The following is a 17,304-nucleotide window of genomic DNA, read 5'->3' as shown; positions in this document are numbered from 1 at the left end:
GAGTCACTGGAAGAATGCGGAATTAACCAGAGACGCACACATCCCCCTAACTCAGTTTATTGTGATTTAAGAGAGAAGTTATCTAGTAAAGATATTTTTTAAAAATCCCTTTTACACATGCCATCCATGGAACCACAAGTAGATAAACACTCAGGCCACAGGCTTTGGAGAGCACAGCACTCACTTGGAAGCTCTGGGGTGAGCCTTGATTGGTTTGATGACAAGTACAATTTATGCAGCTAGTAGGGTAAAAAGCAGGCTGGCATGGCATGAGAAAGGGCACAGAAGTGACAAACAGAAGTGCTGTGGCATACTGTGGGAAATGCCAGGAGAGCCTTGCTATGGGGAACTTTGGGCAGAGGGGGGGAGAATGAGACTGAGGGAGGGAGACTTGGTGTCCACATCGACGATGAGAAGGCTGACATATAAGCCAGTGCTTTGTGCCCATGCTGTGGTGTTTAAAAGTACTCCGCCATGTTCATCGTAATAAAGGTAACTGTACTGGCATCAGTCCGGTCAAGCTGAAGTTCGCTGGCTCTGTAAACATTTACAGGAGACTGCAATGGAGAATGTTCTTTCCTTAAAGTCACCAGTATATTTCAGTGTGTCGCTTTGCCCTCTTCTCAGGGAGATGCTGGAGAAAATGGCCCCAAAGGTGATGCAGGTGAAAAGGTACAGTCTTGTGAAATATGGAAGGGCGTGCACATGAGGGGAATATTATTGGATGCATATGAAGTTGGGGGATTTGAGAGACAGAGTCAGGGAGAAACCTCCCAGGTTAGAAAAGAGTTCGATGTAAAAAGCGATCACTCCGTATCCTATCCACAAGTTTAAACATTCTGAAAGCAAAGTGGCTTGTCAAAATTCCTAGAAAATAATTAAATTTCCAACCATAGGTCTTTCAAGCAATGAACACGCTTACTCATGTATCAGCGTGTCTTCACAGAGACCTGGAATGGAGGTTCCTAAATTGATTTGGTTCGTTCTAGCTTTAGAAGGAGGTGTGTTGGTGGAGGATAAAAGTTTAAAGTTCAGTCTTAAGTTAACAGCACTTAATTGCGGGGTTTGTATCAGGAACTCCTGCTATTACGTCAGCCTCGGCAGTCTTCCCCTTCCTTGGTCTTTGAAACCCAGGTCAGCATTTAGAGCGCATGCGTCCCTGGTCTGCTTCCGCTTCCTCTCTTCTATCCCACCAGTCTGTCATCGTGGTGTTGGCCCAAGTTTGTGTTTTGACATCGCTGACCTCATGACACCGTGACATCAAAAGGATCTTTTCCTTCACGTGTACAATGTGTTCCGATCTGGGGAGAAAACTCTTTAAGAAGCTGAGTACAGAATCAAAACGCACGGATTTTAGTGGGAACCAAGTGAAGTAGCGGATGAATGAGGGGATTATTCATTCAGGCTTACAGTTGAGAGCGAGGCTGTTCCATTTTGAAAATTATGACTGTACAGATGGATAATGGCTAGTCGTAAAAACGTGCTCATAAAATATATAGAAACTTACTTATCTTTCTCCATCTCATAAATATTAATGCAAATATGGCATAGGGGTGGAAACAAATTAATGTCACTAAGTAGCAACTGTTTGTGTTTGAGAAACAGTTTGAATTTAGGGTAGATTCTCAGTTTCTTGTAGACCAGCGTGCCTTGGCCTCAGCATTGCTGAGAGTATGGACGAGATGATTCCTCACTGTGGAGCCGGCAGGCGAATCTCGGCCTCTATGCTCCGTGACCTACCCTTAGCAGCCCTGTTTCAGAACTACTGCTGTAGAGCTGCATCCATTTAGCTGTCAAAAGTAAATTTAGCTGTAGTCAAATATGAAATGGAAATGTTTAGTGCCAACAAGAGCATGGATGCTCCTGGCTACTTACTCTCAGATCAGTATCTGAAACCCTGGATGATGATATGTTTAGCTTTTATCCCTTTGTCCAAAAGCAGAGATCAGCCAGCTTGTTCTATAAATTAATATTTTAGGCGTTGTAGGCCATATAGTCTCTGGAACAAGTCCTTGGTTCTATTGTAACAGAATGCAGCCACAGAAAACATCCAAAATAAATGAGTGGGGCCTTGCTCAAAATAAATTTTTTTCTGGGCATGGTGATTTTGATACTATGTAATTTTCATGGATTTCATAATATTGTTGTTATTTTGATTTTTTTAAACCATTTAAAAATGTAAAAGCCATGCTTCATGAACCTCACAAGTATCCAGCAAGATTTGACTACAGTAGGCAAGCTTTGCTTAAGACAAAGGAAATACTGTACACAGAAAGCAGTTTCTTCAAACAACAACAAAAACATATAAAATTTGAACTGTACCTATGTAAATTTAAGTAGAGTGTTTTATGCTTTAGAAGATGTGTTTTTAAAACTTCAGTTTTGGAACGTAGGCCAGTAATTGTTTCTCTACTCACACAGGTTTTGAAATTTAATTTTGTAACAGTAAAACAATGTTTTTCCTTGAAAGGACCCAAGTGTCTCAAAGGAATGTTGTTCCTACTTTATCCATTAATGCAAATCAGTGAGCATACTGACTCACACATCATAAACTCTCAATAAATACTAACTTTTCCTACCACGTGGAAATTGAAATCAATGACATGGTTGTTTTTCTTTTCCTTTTTTTTTTTATCAAAAAATTTTATTGCTCAGCTGAAATTAAGTACAAAAAATGTCTCAGCTAAAGCGGAAATCATTTCTATAAACTTTCAGTGGGTCTAAACAGGGGATTGTAAATAGCAATCTGTAACATGTATAATATGTAATCTGACCCGCAGCATTTGTCCCAAGAATGTAGTGATTGGAATATAATTTTTGATGTGTTTTTTAAACATTTCCTGCTCCTGTCATATAATTTGTTTCCAGCATGTTGGAAACACTCTTCTTGTGGCCTTTGTCTTCAGCATGTGAAACTCATTCATCACTTTCCAACTTTGAGGGGTTAAAAAAACCAAGGTTTTCTGCTATTGATGTAGTAAATTACGTCATTGACTGATTCACTTTAATGGATTTTTTCCCCCTTTTGATCCAACTCAGCACATTCGGATGGTAAAGCGATCTGAGCCTTTCCAGACTGGTCATCTGGAAATGCTGGGAACCATAAAACCACAGACTGGGCCAGGGCTTCTATGTGGCTAGCAACCCAGTACTTAAAGAATAGCCCGCCAAAGACCGGTTTCGGTCATGGGTACAGTTACTATGGAAGCGTCGTACTCTACTCTTCAGAGTGTTAATTCTGCCAACAAATGTTGAAATGGATTTCTTATCCACTGCGTACGGGTGTCCATACAGCTCACTAAACAGTGGGACCACTCCGGGGACCCTGTGTTCTGTTATCGTCCATCTTTACCCTGTTGGTACGAGCTGCCTGTGGCTTCCTTTCCTTTGCTCCCATGGCCTCCATTCCTGTGTATGCGCTGCCTCCTTGCTTAGCACCTTTGAACTCAAGCTGCTGGCATTTTACAAGGCATGGCGCATTTGCACTTACCAACCAACCTGTCTTAAAACTGGAGGCCTGTGCTAAGAGAGACTCCAGGGAGTCAGTACCTGGTCCTTTCTGATGGCGCCCATGCCACTCTGTCTAGATCTCTGCTTTCTGCCTTCCTCCTCCCGGCTCCTCAGCTCCATCTTCTAGCTTTGTTCAGTCTTCTGCAGCTTGGATTTACCCATCGTTTCCCAAGGAAGCTCTTTAGTCTCCTAAACTGCTTAGGTCATCCCCTGCATACTTGAACAGCAACCTGTAATTCTACTCATTTACTGGACACCGAGCTCAGTAGAAAAGAAGCAAACAAATCCAAACCCATAGAATACTGTCTAGTTTAATTTCTAGTTAGTGTGATAAAAAAAAGTCCCCTGGAAAGAGAGAGAGGGAGAGGGAGAGGGAGAGGGAAAGGAAGAAAGAAAGAAAGTGTTTATTTGGCTCCTAATTTGAAGTTCTGGTCCAGCACTGGGGGAGGTCAAGACCTGAAGCAGCTGGTCACCTTCCAGGTTCAGTCAAGAGCAGAGAGTATACACATGCATGCACCAACTCTTGTCTCTGTTCCCTCCATCAAGGTCTAGCCCGTGAAACCACGCTCCCCACATTCAGCGTGGGTCATTCTACCTCAGTTAAACCGTTTAAGAAAACCCCACCTAATCTAAACAACTCCTCACTGAAACCCCTTTCCCAAGAGCTTCTATATTGTCAAATTGACGAAACCAGCCATCATAGCTTCGTCTTTTGTCAACGTGACACCCAAACACATCATTTTAAAACCATAATCTTCCAACCTTTGTTCCCAATGTCTGTTCTAGTACTACTGCTAGTCCAAGTTTCTGGAACATTATTGTAAAATAATAAATGCTATTTTTAAAAAAAATCTTTGTATCCCACCTTTAGCTCACACTCACAACTTTATATTTTCATTGAATGGCAGAAAGTTTCTATAACCTGCATTTGTTTATTCTCTTTATTCACATATGCATATTTAATTACTTGTTGAGTACTTTGTTTGAAAACAATTCCATAAAAAAAAAAACACAAAAAAACAGTACTTGGCTGAAAGTGAAATACAGTAAAGTTTTTGGGTATAGTGATACTCACCTCTAATCCCAGCACTTGAAAGGCAGAGGCAAGCAGATCTTTGTGAGTTCAAGGCCACCCAGGTCTATGAAGTGAGGCTCTGTCTCAAAAACAAAACAAAACAAAACAAAACACAGTAAAGTCAAATTCATTTATCTCACAGAACTCCTCCCTCGGTGGCTTACCAATTGACTAATGAAGCTAGGAGCATATATAAGCCATAGCAGGAGGGCTGTTTCCTACTCCCACTTTATTTCAGACACTTGGAACATTATCCCTTCCAGCAGTTGCCTTGCTCTTAAAAGTTACAGAAATTCCTGGAGATTTCACAGTTCTGCATCTTTAAAAAGAGGGTGAAAGTATGACTATGAGTTGTCCATCAAATGAAGCCTCTCAGCTTTCCACAAGCAATTTCCAGCCTTTCACATGGTAAACCTTTTCTTCCCATCTGCTTTCTGCGAGAACAAAACATAGATTTTGTTCTCTAGGTTAGCCAAATACTTTGCATTAAAATGCTGAGAGAAGAAAAAAAAGTTACACATTTTCTCTAGCCTTTATGGTCCATTGCCAAAAATGATATAAGCCAATAATCTATTTTGTTTTAATTCTAATAAAAAGAACAAACATGGATGTACAGTTGGGAAAGCTCATAACTCTCTTCACTTGTAGCTGCAATTTCCTCATCCACTAAGTGGAAGTGGCAATGCTTTCCCAACTGGGATAAAAAAGACAGAGGAGCTTTGCAAAGTCAAATTGTTTTTATTAATACAAAGGTCATGTTGTGAAAAATGTTGCAAACTGGTTCATTAATTTTGATCGCTCCCAGACTTAGGGTAGACTTAGAAATAGAAACAAGTATTATTGTCTTCACCGCATTTGTTTCAACCCCCATTTGGAACTCATTTGAATGTTAATGGCTGGGCAGAGGAGACTTGTTCATACAATATTTAGAGTCCACTTCTTTGTTTAGCCACATTTTAATTTTTTTTCCCTGGGTAAATGGCAATTACAGATGTCATGGAAATTCACATGTGTACTTTTTTCCTCAACAAACTAAATTTACTGTTTCCTTTTCCTTCCTAAGCCCCTGTTTTTTCCTTCCTAAAGGCCTTTACTCATTTTGATCTTTGACTGCTGACCCTATTTAAAAAAAAATGGTTTTAGACATTCACTCACCATGTGTGTGTTGAGAATAGACTCTGCTCAGACACAGAATGCAAGTGGATGCAGGCTCTGTCCACACACAGCTGGCTGGCTGCTGACAGGACACACGATGAATGTGCAGGCAGCATCAACAGGCAATTACAACATAAGCTGTGTCAGACACAAACAAACCTTGAAGCTCTCTAGTAGGGTGTGCTCATGGTGGGCACCTGTGGGGTGAGCTGGTAAAAGGTTTCTTGAGGCAAAGCTATGTAAACCAAGACCTAAAGCATGATATACCATCATAGGAAGACAAGAGTAGAAATGAAAAAGGAGGCCATGTTCCAGTCAGTCATGTGCAGGGGCCTGAGGCCTTTGTCTGTCTGTCCGTCCTTCCGTCCGTCCATCTGTCTGTCTGTCTGTCTGTAAGAGAGATTGGTGAACAGCTTCTGGACTCTAGAACAAGGGAACAGACCCCTGGAGCTGCTTGGGTATTTGTGCAGGTGAGAGTTGAGGGAATCTCAGCACTGGTTGGTTTCCTCTTCTGTTTTCTAGTGGTGAAGTCCCCTCCTTTTCTTTTTCCTTCTTGAATTTTCATAGGATAGAGAAGGCTAGAATGAGATGGGGAGTCTAGGCCCTTTACTGCCTCATTTACAAACAAGAAACAGTCTCACCTCTTTCCCATGCTCCTGTCTGTACTGATTATGTTGTGAGTGGAGTCATCCTTCGTGAAATCTGGACAAACACAGTCTCTTTTAACAAGCCAGATTCCCCCCTGAATAGCCATTCCTTTACCCACCTCTATATCAGAACTAACATCTGGTAAGTAGCAGATAAAAACCTTTTTGGAACCTATTAACTTAGAAGACCTTCCACCAACCCAAGAGCTAAGAATGTTATCACATAGCATCTGAGGCCATTGGAAAAGCTTCCCCCATCTTGCAGTAACCACCTCTGATATCCCCAGCAATATATGCCTTGACTTATGACTTTCTTTGTTCTGTAAAGCTATAAAGCTTCATGAAACTGCTTCCACACTGGAACATGAAATGTAGGGTACCTGTCCTATATCTGTACACCTGAGCCGTGGTCATTCAAGGTGGCTCCAGAAGAAGCTGTTTCTTGGTATCTTTTAAGAGTTAAAAGTCAGATTCTATCTCAACACTTTTGCTAGCCCCTGCATGTATTCCCATTACCCACAAGTCATTCATCATCCTGTGACTCCCCAGTGACCAAGTTACGGTGCAATGAGTGTGAAGCGGGAAAAGGCATGCTCATGCTTCATGACGGAAACCAACTGGCCTGCAGCATGGCTTTTGCAACTCAACGTCATTAACCCTTTGACTTCATCTGCTGAACCTTGACCTTCCAAAGACCAAGAAGGGCAGGAAATCCCTGTAAATGATAGCCCGTGACATTAATAAATCCCAGAAGCTAAGAAAAGCCAAAGTTTCAAGACCCTAAATTATAATTCACTACTTTGGAATATATTTTTTGGAGTCCTATTAAGGAAATAGCTTCATGTTTCTTTATTTTTATTTATTTCAAGGAATATAGTCTCTTCGTGTTTTGTATTCAAAGTAAGCCCTTGCTTTTAAGCGGGGCGTGGTTTTTATTACCATTTAATGTCTGGACCTATTGATGTGCAAAGTCTTGTGAGGCACAATTAGGCCCATAAGTCATGGAGTTCCACTAAGCATCCAAGTGGAGAATGTCTGCCTGTGTGTTTGGGCTGTTTTCTCAGTACTTGCAGATAATATCTCATGGGTTTCATTTTAGGGTGACCCTGGATCGTCTGCTGCAGGAATTAAGGTAACTATAGCCTTGCATGTGTTTCTACCATGGGAATCATGGTTTTGACTTAATGAGTCCCTTTTCTCTTCACTTTACCAGCCGTAATGGTTATATCTGGTCCAGTCCTCTGGCAACAGCTTCCAAACACAACATGGAAATCCCAGGCAGCCTTAATAGGCTTACCTTCTTCTCTCCCATGTTTCCAAGAAATGTATATTTATATGTGCAAACTAGACAAACTCACAGCAATTCCCTATGTGTAGTGTGATGGAGAGTAAGAAAATGATATGCATAAAATGTACATAATCAAGTAGGAGGTTGGATCATTATTGCGGTTTTCAAATTTTCTTCTAAGACTGCACTGTTCATATTTGGTTTTCTTTGGCCAGGGAGAACCTGGAGAATCTGGTCGCCCAGGGCAAAAGGTAATATCTCTCTATCTTAGGCATGTTTTTTACATCTCTCCATGATCAGTATTTCACAGCATTGTCATCTAATATGGACATGTTTATTGCACAATCGCAGTTTTCATGCTTTGCACAATGTTACTGGTTGCTTTCCATTTTAAAGTTCTTGATGCCAAGCATAGCAAAGTGTGAAAACAAACTCTGTATGTACTCAGCTGTCTGAAACTAACAAATCTCAACCGAGCTGGAATGCCAGCTAGTTGTCTTGCATGCTTAAAGGTAATCTGCATGTTTCTATCTTTCATGCAAAAGAATTTTTAAAAAAAGAATATATGCTAAACAGTCTCAATGGAGAATGATGGATAGTTCTTTAAAAATGTCCCTCTTCCTCCTTTCATTGCTGATGACTTATATGTTACTCTAGCCTGTGCCAGGGATGTTGCCTTATGGAAGCTAAATTCATTTAAGGAACTAAATTTTAATTAGCGACACTAGCCATACCACTTTCACTAACCAAGCCATGGATGCATTAAACTTATCATTTGTGCTTCTGCACTGAATATGTTTGTGCTTATTTTCCATCTGAGTCTGAAGCAAGAAACAAATGTTAGCAGTTTCTCAGCTTGAGCATCTGGGTATCAGTACCCAGCACAACCAAACCTCACATGACAGACAAAAGAAACTGTGAATCCATGATATAAATTCCTTAAAACTATGACCTTTCCTTTGCCCAGATGTAACTGATGTTATAGACAAAATATAAATTAGGACATAGAACACACTTCATTGGCAGAGAGGGAAAGATAACAAATCCTATTGCAGTAGCTTGGAACCTAAGATTGAGAGCTTGCTGTGTCGTCAGTATTCTTGAAGTCATCGAGAGAGCTTTTATTTAAGCATTTGGGATGGAAGTAATTTTTTCATGGTTTTTAAACATTTCTCTAATTTAATAAAAAATATTTTTTCTCTCAAAATGGAGAATCTCAGAGTTTAGATTCATCAGCTCGACTCCAGGTGAGACTGAGAATCTGGCTCACCTTTTCAGCTCTTCCTATTCTTATCTGTCTCCTGTCTTCAGTTCCCATGTTTAATTCAAGAATCCACACAAAATATTTTAAATAAATGAGTCGTAGGAATGCCTGTTTTCCTCCTCTTCCTGGCTAATCTAGAGCTCATAACTCACAGCTTTCTTTGCCAGTAGCAGACATACACAGCCAATCACGCAGATTACTCTTCAATGTGTTTTGGTGAAATATTTCAAATGTCTTTTGGGAATGAACCTTGAGTGTCACAGTGTCTTTCTGTGCAGAAACACCATCCTTTACATGGTGATATCCTTTCACAAACATGCTAGGCTTTCCCCTCAGGCTGATTTTTCTCTTTGAGAAAGTGATCAAACTTTTCAGCATATGTGATTTTCCCCCCTTCTTTAGCATGGGCACAGAGAAAGGTGAATACCTGAACCTGCTGATTTTTCCCCCTTCACAGACCTTTTCATTAGTATCATAGCAGACAGTCCTCTCTGACCTTTTACAGAGAAAAGAGCTGGGGTTACTGAGAATAGCAATCCATGGCCTACTTCATTTTGAAAAACCAACTGATCTTCTCAAATGACACAACTTTTGAGTCCCTTCATTCTTAAAAATTAATGATTTTGCTCAAATTACCCTCCGTATTTGTATTTGTTAAAAGCAATGTCAGCAGGAGCCAGGCTTGGTGGCATGAGCCTCTAGCCCAGCACTCAGGGTGCTACAGCAGCAGCAGGAATACCTGGAGTTCAACATCAGCCCTTCAAGAGCCTGAGTCCCAAGAAGGGAGGGGGCTGGTGAGATGGCTCAGAGGGTGAAGGTGCCTGCTGCCATCCCTGATGCCCTGAGTTTCATCCTAGAACCCACACGGTGGAAGAAGAAAAATGAGTCATGCAAGTTGTCCTCTGGCTCGAGTGCGCGTGCACACACACACACACACACACACACACACACACACACCAATGAATAAATAAATAGGCAATCTTTTTTTTTCTGTTTTAATTAAAGGAGGGGGTGAACCTGGAAAGCGTCTCTAAAACACAAGCCAAAACAAGCCTCGGCAATCTTGTGTAGGCTCCACTGTTCCCACAGTGCAAGAACCAAGTTGGCCTTCAGTTCCTTGGCATAATATTGCATTATTGTAATTGTTTGTAAAGATAACTTAGATTCATTCTGGACATTGACAGCTTGCAGGCAGAAACACTGGCTTCCCTTTGCCTTTTACCCAAAGTTAGATTTAAATTACATTTACAGGAGCTTTAGGTTGACAGTGACCTGAACCAAATAGCATTCTTTTATTAATATTTAGTTCAGATTCTACCCTCTGACGCGCTCTGACCTTCCCACCATCGAATGACCGCCTGTGCCCAGCACTGAATTTGGGTAACAATTCCCCTCCATGGAAAATAGAGTATTGCTGTGTTTGCTGCTTGGAGTCCGAAATGGCGAACTGACCGCTGCAACCACTCCTGGATATCACCCATGGCATTTTTCACATTGCTGCAGAGCTGTGTTGTGGTGTTTGATGGCACACTGGTTCCTGCACATAGGGCTGTTCCCAGATAGGTACAAAATAGGGCATGAGCTGAGGGATGAGCCTTCCACCCGAGATCCTGTCCAGTGTCCATCTAGTGCTATGGTGGCAGAGGGTCGTTTCATCCCATTGTTTCTCTAATAGCCCCAGCGGTAGCATGCGTGGTTGATATGATTAGGGTTACATGTAGGCTTGTAGCGACTCTGTAGCTTTGTCAGGTCTGAACTGTGTTTCACCTTATAGCTCTTGCCTTCCTAACCTTTCTTAAAAGTGTGCGTTGTAACTCGGAGTAAATCTCTTGATTTCCTGTCAGAAGGGACCCTTACCAATGAGCTCTGTAGATACCCAGGACCACTCTAACAGACTCCCGGGTGTGAGAATCTCTCAGGCTAGAGAATGGAGAGTTAAAGAGGAAAACTAATAAAATCAGAAACACAGCATAGCTGTATGCAGCTGACACTCTTGAGCAAGCATTCTTTAAAGAAAAGAACCCTGGCTCTTAATGATGACTCACGGCTAACACGCTCTCCTGAGCCGTGGAACAGACTCAGATGGCGAGGTTAACTACAGCCTTTTCTCTTAGTCGGTAGGTTAGCTTTCCACGGTATAAAGATAAAGAATTCTGCGGAAAGAAATGTCTCGCCAAAAATGTAAAGTGCTCCATAAGGGTAACATCAATGATGATAGTACCATCTCTCAGTACGTTAGCTAAGAGCAGGAAGTAAAAGTAAGCATGGGAAGGTTAAAATCACGAATCTTCACCACGAGAGACTATGAATATCTGAAGTATTTAACTAAAATGTACATTTATGAACAACCATGTATATGTGTATAATGCAGAGAAAGGCTTAATATTCAGCATTTAATGTTTCATTCTCTTATGTGTTACCCTGTAAAATGTGTACATTTTTCTCATTAGAGAACATTGTATGTGTTAATCATGTATGCATGTGCATATAAATTACTAGCTACCTGCTCCCTTTAAGTTGGTAGAGAAAGGAGTGGTGAGGATTCTTATTGGAAAATAATATTATAACGAATACTTATATAACCTATCATCACAAGAATTTGGGAAGACTTTTTTACAATCTCAGGTGTTACTGGTTGTATTTTTAAGTATTTTTTATTTTCATTTTTATTAATTACACTTTATTCACTATGCTGTATTTTTTATGCAGTTTGCTGTTTTTTAAAAACCTCATACTTTTTTAAAGACCAAGATAACTTTCAGTATAATGCTTATGCAAGCCCTTTCCATCAGGTCCTCTTAATGTTACGGGTTAAAGGGTGAAGAGAAAAGAAAAGAGAAAAGCAGTGTATAGTGCTGTGACTATGTGAATTAATATCCGTAGACGTGTGGTCTTGGGGAGGAATAATAAGCAAGTTCGTATTTCTTTCTTCTCTAGTCTAATTGCCTTGTAGTCTTATTTATAAAACACACTTCTGCACAGAATGCTCTTTCTTTTGCATTCCTGAAGTACCTTTAAGAAGTATCAAGGGAGCCATTGCTTCCCTATTAATAAAATATAAATATATTAATAAAACATCTAACAGCTTAATATTATAATGCTGGAACGAATTCTAGCTCTTCGCAGTCTGAAAGGGCTAATAGTAGAGATGGACAATCCAGTTGTTCTTAGTAGATTTTCCTTGAGTTAAGGATTATTAAAGCAAAGTGGCTCAGCAAGTCAACATGCTTTGCTACCCAAGCCTTATAACCTGAACTGGGCCCTCAAAACCCACACAAACATGGAAGGAGAGAAGTAAACCCACAGAGCGGTCCTCTGACCTTCACAAATTAGCTGTAGCAGACATACACACAAGCACAATGATAGTAGCAGAATTAGTTAATAATTAAAGATTATGGAAGCATTTAAGCGACAAAACATGCCTCCTCCTCCTCCTCCTCCTCCTCCTCCTCCTCCTCCTCCTCCTCCTCCTCCTCCTCCTCCTCCTCCTCCTCCTCCTCCTCCTCTTCCTGGAGCCTCTCCCTCTCTGGAAATGGTTGGCATCTCTCGGACGGACCATTACAGAACTCTTTGATTGTTTTACCTTCTGGGTCATTTCCACAGATAGTAGATAACATTTCAGGGCAAATGTATTTTTTTCCTGATTCCTTTATTCTTTCGTTGTTCATGTCAAGACAATTTTTAAGCAGTGTAACTCTTGTGCTTAAAATAACATAGACAATTCTGTGAAAATGAGAAGATTTAGCCTGTCTCCAGTGTGCCTACCCAGGGCGAACCACTTAATCTCTGACCTGTTTGGGGGAACAGCTGCATGGTACCATTAGCCCAACACGGCTAAGTAGGGTCACCCAACAATTGTCAGGAATACAGGCTGGAGTGAAGTTTATTCTTAACCATTTATTTGTCTCCTCATCCTTCAGGAATGAAAAGAAAATCTTACTATGCTTTTAAGTGAGCAACATGCTCATTGTGTGTTGTTCTCCCGTGACCATCTGTTCACGGAACAGTCTCTCTATTATCTAAGTGGAAAGAGCCCTGGAACAGGATGCATTACTGAAGCAAGCAGCTCCAATAAACCCTTGGCCAAAGGAATAAGAAATACAGTCTTTCCTCCTTCCTGCTCTCCCATGCCATCTGATAGAAATGTCAGTGGGCAGCGAACTGCAGGAAACTCTGCAACATTTGCCAAGTGGTCAGCCGGTCCTGGAATCAAGAGTTGACTGAGCTGAGTAATCTACTCAAACTAATTATGCCTACACAGCCTTTGTGTATATCTCTATTTTCAGAAACTGGGACATTTGCCATGTTTTTCTCTGATACTGTGACTGAGTAAATGCCGCTCTATAATGCTGTGTGATTTTCCTACGTAGGGTGAACCAGGGCTTCCTGGGCTGCCTGGACTTCCGGGAATAAAGGTAAATGCTCCACTGACAGATCTCAGACACCTGTAATGAGGGGTCACCGACAATGGAGAAAAATAGAGGGGAAAAAGTGAATATCGGTTATTAACTATTCCAAAGTTGTTTCAATGGATTAATTTTTTTAACTAAAATTGAACATGGGTGTTTAAAGCTGGCCATCACCATTCAGACTATATTTCACTGTTGGCACCATAATGTCCCTTCAATAAAAGTAGATTGCATTTCAAGTAAAATTGTGCAAGGATTTTAGAGTCTAGAAAGAGTATCTCTTTACCATTCCTCTTAACTTCATTCCTAAGATTCTATCAAACTTTGACCAGAATTTGTCTTAGCATCCCTGTAAATCAGACACTTGGACAGCCACGTATCTGATTCACCATTTAATAATCCTCTAAAATGCCATGCCTCTGCCTCCTGTCACTCTTGCTGAGAAACAGAAATCACATTGCTAAAATGTTTTGACCCAACACATGTGCTTTCCACATAAATTCTGTGTGTGTCTGTTCAAACAATTGCTTAAAGCTTGGGATTAAAACATTATTTTAAGATTTAAAAATTTGGGCTAGAGAGACATCTCAGAGGTTAAGAGTACTGAGTTCAATTCCCAGCAACCACATGGTGGCTCATAACCATCTGTAGTGAGATCTGATTCTCTCTTCTGGTGCAGACAGAACACTGTATAAATAATAAATAAATCTTTTAAAATAAGATTTAAAAATTGTTAAGCCACTTAAAATGCTAAATTATTTATTTTAATTTTTAAGACTTTTCCCAGGGTAACTATAAGACTTAATGTTCTATTACCCTAGCTTTAGTTACTCCTTTCAAATTAACTTCATACACATACATACTCACACACAAATATATATATATATATATATATATATATATATATATATATTTCCCAGAAGTAACAGGATGACAATGTGAGTATATCTTTCACTCTGAAATAAATGTTCTTGCCAGTTTTGTGTGCTATTTTATAGTGTGTTAACTAAAGTTAGTATGATTCTACAAGTATTGAAAGTCCAATGGTATTTATAATAGGTGATAAATGCACAGAAAAAAAAACCTATATCTTCTAGGTTGGCACTCAGAAATTCTGATTCTAGCATTTTGTTGGCTGTTTCTAGATTACTATAAAAAGTTCATGTTGTTTTTAATGTATGCTTTAGTCTGACTCTTAGGTAGAAAGTGCACGCTAAAATATGTTTCTGGAAGAGTCAAAGTCACTTACCTATCATTTGCTGCTTAGCAAGAATAACATCCTAACTTAATATGAAAGTTCACATTACAGGGTTAATTTATTGCAGTTCTTTAGTAACTTCCATGCATAAAAGTGACAGCTTTTTTTTTTTTATAAATGACAAGATCATAATTTTTTTTAATGATTTAAGGATGTGTTTCTGGGTGTTAATTAGAACCTGGTGGCATTACAAATCATAATGAAGACATTTGAGACAAAGGACACTGAAGGACAGGAAAGTCCCTACAGCAAGAACCCTGGCTTGTCAGGTTTACAGGCTCAGCTCAGGAGAGCCTTGGTGCTCTAAAGTCTGCTTGTCCCTTCTCCCGGGCTTTAGGCCCTCTGTTGATCAAGAAGAATGAGAATGAAAGCATTACTTTTCCATGGTGCAACTGAAAGCTTCCGATAGCTGCTTTATTTGTTATCCTTGTCTTATGTCAATGTTATATGTCTACATTGACTCTTGGCCTTTCCCCCTAGACACCCATGACCTATTCAGAAGGTCATGAGCTCTCAGGTTGGAACGGTTACTTGTAAGTTGCCACCTCCAGAAAGTGCCAGCTTTCCCACAGCCCAAGAAAGTGCTAGAAATGCTTTGTTGAGGTGGTTTGACTCTGATGCTGCCCTCCTGTCCCCGAGGGACAGTGATTGCACTGAGGAGAGGCTGACAATTAACAAAAACTCTTTGTTATTTCTGGATGTTTCTCTGTGCGAGGATAGCATCATACTAAGGTCACTGTCTGGTGTTTGAGATGAATAATGAGCTCTAGTTTTTGGTTTAATAACATTTTTTTTCTCATTCTAATTCAAGGGAAAGATGATCTTTCCTTAAAATGTAGTAAGTGCTAAATGCAAGTAAATAATTTTGGAGAAAAAGACAATTTAGGAACACATTAAAATAGTTAGTATTCATTGTACATTCATCAAAGTAGACTTAAAATTTTGTGATGTCACTTCACTAACTTGGGATACTCCTTATTAATTTAATTTGCCTCATTTCTGCTAAGGTGGAAGACTACAGTTCATTCTCATTTCATAGTTTAAGAAATTAACATGGTTTAAACCTTGAAACCCTTACGTGTGACTTTAGGACCTGTTGTAACAAAACATCTGTCATGATTTTAGACCTGTGTGATTTTAGACAAGTGTGTAAACACACTTTGGAAATGTTTCCCGTCGCTACTCACATCCTCCTTATCTGTGGCTACTACAGAGAACATTCACATGCCATCCGTGATGTCTGAGACACTGAGGAAACCAGCCATTACATACCAGGAGGCTTTGTTCACCACCTGTTGCTCTCGGGGAATAGTTGGAAACTTAATGAGCACCCACATGCCTTCCACGGCCCTCAGGAAATGAACCAAGTGCCTAAATACAGACAGCAGAGTCATCTATCTGTCACCTCAATGTCCCATTCTGAGGAAAGTGCTAATACTGTAGGCATACGTAAAGGAAGTCACCAAGCCCAGGCATGACTTCATTTCAAACTGCTCTTAAGCTTCCTGTAGTATTTGAACGTCCTCTGACCATGTGGAAGGCATTTGGAATTCCTATTTCATGCATTCATGGTTCATATAGTGTCAAGATGTTCAACTGGGAAAATTAAATTATGTACAATGTACCATGCAGAAATTGATCTTCTGGAATAAGATTTGAGCTTAGAAAATTAGTTTTATGAACAAGCTTCCAAAAATGTTGGAGTCTCTTCCCCTCTCCCCCATCCCCATCAAGTATCTTAGTGGATAAAAAAGTTTGCACCTACCTTTTTTGATATCAGATAAAAAGGCAATATTCTAAGTTGTTATGCTTTTAAATCTTATTGTCGACACTTACTTTGAAAAATATTTGCTTTACCCAATCTTATGGTTCTGTTTTCCTCATAAATAAGCAGCACAGAACAGCAACCCGAGAGCAAATCAAATGCAAGTCTTTCCCAGTGCTGTGACTTACAGAAAGCTTTGTAATCTCCCTGTGCTTCGGTTCTCTTATGAGAATAGTGACCATAGCACAGAGTTCTGTCGTGAGAATGAGATGAATGAATATAGGCATAGCTCTTGAACTGTCACCCAGCATAGACCAAATAGCTGCTGTTGCTCTTTCTCCTGAGACAGCTCAGAATATCAGAAACATTACTTGTGCACCAGTTCAATACAGTATTTCCTCATGTAAATAATTTTAACATGCAGAAAATACAATCTGGTTACACTTTATATAAATAAAAATTATGGATCCTCCTTTAAAGGATTGAAGGAATGAAGCCTTCAAGAGCAAACTCCTATTTTTCTTACCACCTGAGTGTATTCCAGGAGTAAGAGGCAAGGGTGTACAATGACTTGAGGATGAGAATTGTCACTGTGAACATTCTCCTAACTGATTGTTCACAAGAAAAGCAAAAAGACAACTTGACATATCGCATAATGGTGCTTGCCTTCCTGGGTCTGGGTTACCTCACTCAGAATGATTGTTTCCAGCTCCATCCATTTACCTGAGAATTTCATAAATTTGTTTTTCTTGATGGCTGAATAATTTTCCGCTATGTAAACGTAGCACGTTTTCCTTGTCCGTCATCTGTTGATGGACACCTAGACTGTTTCCAATGCCTGGCTATTGTGAGTGGACTAGCAATGAACATGGATGAGCAAGAATATCTATAGTAGAATATAGAGACCCTTGAAAGCATTCCTCAGGGAGGTAG

At 40.1% G+C, this 17,304-nt stretch overlaps 1 protein-coding gene across 1 annotated transcript in view; it reads left to right on the top strand.

The window, feature by feature from the left end:
- Positions 1-17,304, top strand: part of Col25a1 (collagen type XXV alpha 1 chain) — a 406,766-nt gene that overhangs the window by 329,696 nt on the left and 59,766 nt on the right. The window contains exons 15-18 of the mRNA XM_060392693.1: positions 628-672; positions 7,487-7,519; positions 7,891-7,926; positions 13,310-13,354. Of these exons, the coding sequence (XP_060248676.1) occupies positions 628-672; positions 7,487-7,519; positions 7,891-7,926; positions 13,310-13,354 (159 nt within the window). The remainder of the gene's footprint in view (positions 1-627; positions 673-7,486; positions 7,520-7,890; positions 7,927-13,309; positions 13,355-17,304) is intronic.

The sequence above is a fragment of the Meriones unguiculatus genome, chromosome 10 (genome assembly GCF_030254825.1).
Source record: "Meriones unguiculatus strain TT.TT164.6M chromosome 10, Bangor_MerUng_6.1, whole genome shotgun sequence".
In the NCBI taxonomy this organism is placed as follows: domain Eukaryota; kingdom Metazoa; phylum Chordata; class Mammalia; order Rodentia; family Muridae; genus Meriones; species Meriones unguiculatus.
This window is presented reverse-complemented; position numbering and strand designations above follow the sequence as displayed.